General features: G+C 35.2%; 1 protein-coding gene across 13 annotated transcripts in view; it reads left to right on the top strand.

The window, feature by feature from the left end:
- The window catches only part of Tmem131 (Transmembrane protein 131), a 561,447-nt gene that overhangs the window by 466,108 nt on the left and 90,339 nt on the right, over nucleotides 1-5,000 (top strand). Inside the window, exon 1 of one of the 13 annotated variants that reach the window (XM_068384435.1) lies at nucleotides 4,058-4,776. The exons of 9 other annotated variants lie outside the window; for them this stretch is intronic. In XM_068384435.1, the coding sequence (XP_068240536.1) occupies nucleotides 4,425-4,776 (352 nt within the window). In that variant the 5' untranslated portion in view covers nucleotides 4,058-4,424. Of the gene's footprint in view, nucleotides 1-4,057; nucleotides 4,777-5,000 lie in introns of those variants that run through there. 3 more of the 13 variants (XM_068384433.1, XM_068384440.1, XM_068384441.1) reach the window with 3 other exon arrangements.

Raw genomic sequence — 5,000 nt, forward strand, 5'->3', positions numbered from 1 at the left:
TGTATATTGCGCACTACTTCATCTTGTATACATCCTGGTTACTTCCGGTGTCATTAACCTAGAGAAGCGAATTGCGTTTTCATATTGGCTTTGTTCAGGAACATCCCTCCAGTGACACTTCACAAGTGTTACATTCAAGGTTATGTGTATACTGGGTAGTTGTAATAATAGGACGACGCACTTAACGTGAACAAATTTACAAAGAGGATTCATCATCATCATCTTCGTCTCCTCGTACGCCTATTGACGCAAAGGGCCTCGGTTACATATCGCCAGATGTCTCTATCATGAGCTTTTAAATCGATACTTCTCCATTTATCATCTCCTACTTCGCGCTTCAAAGTCCTTAGTCATGTAGGCCTGGGTCTTCCAATCCTTATAGTGCCTTGTTGGATCCCAGTTATAAAAAACCAGATCAGACAGTGGCTAGGTTGAGTAAAATTTGGAAGTCAAATCGCCTGAAATTACATAATAAAATCGGGCTATATATCAGTGTAGTGAGATTGATTAATTGATTGATTTAAAGTTTTTATGTTACTGCATGGACACAGAGGCTTAAATTATTTTAATTTTCTTTTTGAAAATAATCACAAAATATTATTATATCGTCGGAATATAAGCTTAATGTCCCATGTTTTTGCATGTTTTGACATCGTTAGATTTTAATTTCTTAATGGTCTGCTCGTTTTGAAAGATTATTCATAGATCTTACATGAAAGTCTAATTTAAAATCAGTAGAATATGAAATAAGGATTTTGGTTTACAGTAATATCCTCAAGCTCCTTTCTGCGCGTTTCAAGTTTTTAGAAAAGGTTTGAAAATACAAAAGAACCTAAATAATTACTGTCATTGAAAGGCTTTACTAAAAGAGGCCGTAGTACAAGTAGGTAAAGGGCAGCTGGTTTTGAAATGCTCAGCTACCTCGTGGATAGTACCAGTAACGGTCAGAAAACGTACGCGAGAGAGAGAGAGAGAGAGAGAGAGAGAGAGAGAGAGAGAGATGGTGGTGGTGATGGTGTAGGTGTAGCAGAGGGTTGGCACCTGATTTGTTTTTGTTCTTTTTCATGAGACCGATTAAGTTGAGGTAGCTTAGTCCGGTGTGGGGATCAGGTTTTCCAACACCTGTTCGCGCGCTGTTGAATACAAAAGGTTGGCTTGTGAGCGATGATGTAGTTCGAATCGGATTTGCACTGTTAAGCCCGTTTGAAGGTGGAAAAATACATGCACGAGTGTCACAAAGTGATCAAGAACTTGTTGCAACCCATGTCATGATACTGCTCTTAAATGGCTTTAATTAGAGTTATACTCTGATATACCTTGTTTTTCAATAGAGTTGATACTTATACCCTTCGTTGGTTGGAAAGTACATTGCAGTTAACGAAACAATTACTGAGTGTGGTAAGGTGTTTAGCGTTCGCAAATAATCGTATACAAAGTATCTGGTGAAGATTTCTTAATTTTCATTTTGAAGACCCGTTGTGAATCACGGGAGAAAACCAAGCGTTGGCACATTCAGCAATGCCGGCATTATTTAAGCCTTTGTGACAACAGGTTGTGCAATATGTGGTGCAATGTGGACTCTTGTGTTAAAACCAGTGGAGTTAGATTGGAATTTTTTTATGCGAATTCACCCGTGCAGATGACTAATTGTATTAATATTTCATACTTTTTACAATCGTAACTTATGTTAGCATGAATATTTCGAGAATATTTCCAATTAACTATATAATCTTTTCATTAGTGATATTGCACTGTGTATACCTAGGTTAATGAGGAATTACAGTGCACAAATACAGTAATATGTATATAGTGTATATATATATATTATATATATATATATAAAATATATATATATATACATATATATATATATATATACACAGTATATATATATATATATATATATATATATATATATATATATATATATATATACAGTATATATATATATATATATATATATATATATATATATGCGTAAGATTATATTTATTGAACTTTTTTTGTTAAACATGACTATTCATGGAGCACCCATACATATTAAGATTATCTAAACAGTACAATGTGATTGGACACGCCTGTTATAAATTTCTTATGGATTTTAAAGCATCACGTTTATCTCCTTAAGCTGGATCTCGATAGATGTTATCATGATGATAACATTGCTAACTTGAAGTTGCTAATATCATTGGAGAATGATTTGCTACCAATTCTGAAATCGAAATCTGCTTTTTGTAGAAGTACGCTCATACTGTATGTATGTATGTATGTATGTATATATATACATACATATATACTGTATATACATATATATACATATATATATATATACATACATACACACACACATATATATATATGTGTGTGTGTGTGTATTATATAGGCCTATATATATATATATATATATATATATATATATATATATATATATGTAATTAAACGAAATACAGTTATGTAAGAATGCATGTCACATATAATTGTCTAATATGTGGATTGATTATCTATTGGCACAATCGATAAAAATGTGTAGTACTGCATAAAATGATTGCAATGCTCGTTAGTAAATTTGACTGTGCTCTAATATTGTAACGTCACTTGCATACAGTTCAGTACTTTGATGAACCCAGGGTTAGGATATTAATTCTGTCTAAAAATAAATGCACAAATGAAGCTGTCTTAGTGTATATTTAGACTATACTCATATTTTTTAAATGGAGCGCATTTGCACTGACTCGCACGGGTACCCTTTTAGCTCGGAAAACTTTCCTACTAGGTGATTGGTTAGAATTGTGTGGTCCAACCAATCAGCTAGCAGGAAACTTTCCCGAGCTGAAAGTGCACCCCTGCGAGTCTGTGCAAATGCGCCTCATTAAAGAAAATCGAGTATAGTAGAAGTCCTGAGAAAATTACACATTCATGGCCGAAGTCATGGTGTGGTCCATATATGCAGGAAAAGTTTATTATTACCTTAACCTAACTAATTTTGCATCTTATTGTGCGCAAAATAAGCTAGACTTTTGATCTATTGTGCTCAGAAAACTCCCCTACTCTTAGGAAAAAAAAAAAAAAAGTCCAGCACATGTGTTGGAATGAGTCATGTTTTTATGTTGATACTAGATATGTTAGGCCCTCTGCCATGTTTACTCGGGATTTTTTGCCTATGTCTTTAATATTTTAAACGTAGTTATGGAAAAATAACTAAGAACAAATATAACATATTCTATTTTATCTTGGCTTCAAATATTGTAACTTTAGGGGTGACTATATGCGTTGGATATTCCGTGATATGTCAGATGTGGCACATTTATCAGCTACTATCAGGCTCTGTCTGTATAAACAAAGCTTTATGTATTCCCAAGTAGTAATAGGTTGGTGTCAGTGGGTACATTTCTTTCTGTATAATTCCAAAATTACTACTACTTCCCCTCCGGTTGCCTGATGCGTCCTCTCCAATAGCTTCTATCGAAAGCATCCTCTTCCACCAAAAATCTTCTCACCATATCATCCTTCACCTTATCTCGCCATCTAATTCCCCGCGTCCCTCTCTATCTCTCCTCTTGAGAGGTTCCTCTGAAGCCCTTCTTACCCCATCCCCACCGTCAATCCTCGACATGCCATTCTTCATATTGCATCTATTTCCAATCTTTCAAGCAGTGATAATTCCCTTAATCCACCTCGACATTCTTATCTCAGTATTATTATTATTATTATTATTATTATTATTATTATTATTATTATTATTATTATTATTATTATGATTATTACTAGCAAAGCTACAACCCTAGTTAGGAAAAGCATGATGCTATGAGCCGAAGGGTTCCAACAGGGAAAAATAGCCCAGTGAGGAAAGGAAATAAATAAACGATATAAGTAGTAACGAACAATTAACATATTTTAAAAACATTAACAGCATTAAAACAGATTTCATATATAAACTTTAAGAGACTTATGTCTTAGTGATGAATAAATGAAAACTTGCTTTTGGATTCATTGTTTCCTTTTATGACATTGTAGAAACCGGAGTATGAAATTGCTTATGAAAAATTGGATGTCCAAGAAAATATCTTCGTTCACGGAACCTTTCAACAAGAAAAGAAAGAAAACTGATATTTAAGATAAATGCCTCTGTGTATACTGCAAATGTATGAGATAACTTCAAAATAAAACGCATTTGTTAACATTGCCAAACTTCTCTCATATTATCAAGTTAGTTTTGTACGTGCTGTGAATTACTGTGAACATATTTTCGATTTTATACCCAAGTGACGGCATAAACACAAAATAAACTGTGAACATATTTTCGATTTTATACCGATTGTGAATTTGCAGTGACAGCATAAACACAAAATTCACTGTGAACATATTTTCGATTTTATACCTACTGTGAACTTGCAAGTGACAGCATAAACACAAAATTGGCCGACATGTTAGCAAGACCATCGCTCATCACCTATATTTTGTTGTCGTGGTTCGCCCACGAAACCTTGCCCTTTGGCGCAACTACAGGATGCGCCTGCCCCTGCCAGAGTTGTGGCGGCGGCCTCACGCAACGGCTTCCTGATAAGAGGTACTTGAAACCGCAGCCCCGACCCAGTCCGCCCTTGAAGAACTTTGACTTTGAGTCTCCCATCTTGAACACACTCGCCTTGGCCAGTGCCAACGCTCAGATGTCCAACTGGAGGGGCGCGGGCGGTGGAGGTATCGGGAGGCGGGACAAGGGCGGTCCTAATTTGACAGTGTGGTCCTTGCAAGGGAATCGTATCTACTCCTATCGATGTAGGTATTATCAGGCGGCTAATTGGTGGTGATCATTATCAATTTCTGTTTTATGTCTTGATTTTTATGGCGTAATTGTTTTACCAGGATTATGTTGTGACAATTGTTTTACCAGAATTTACCAGGATTATGTTGTGACAATTATTTTACCAAGATTTTGTTGTGACAAATGTTTTACCAAGATTTTGTTGTGACAAATGTTTTACCAAGATTTTGTTGGGACA

The sequence above is a fragment of the Palaemon carinicauda genome, chromosome 12, assembly GCF_036898095.1.
Source record: "Palaemon carinicauda isolate YSFRI2023 chromosome 12, ASM3689809v2, whole genome shotgun sequence".
Lineage (NCBI taxonomy): Eukaryota > Metazoa > Arthropoda > Malacostraca > Decapoda > Palaemonidae > Palaemon > Palaemon carinicauda.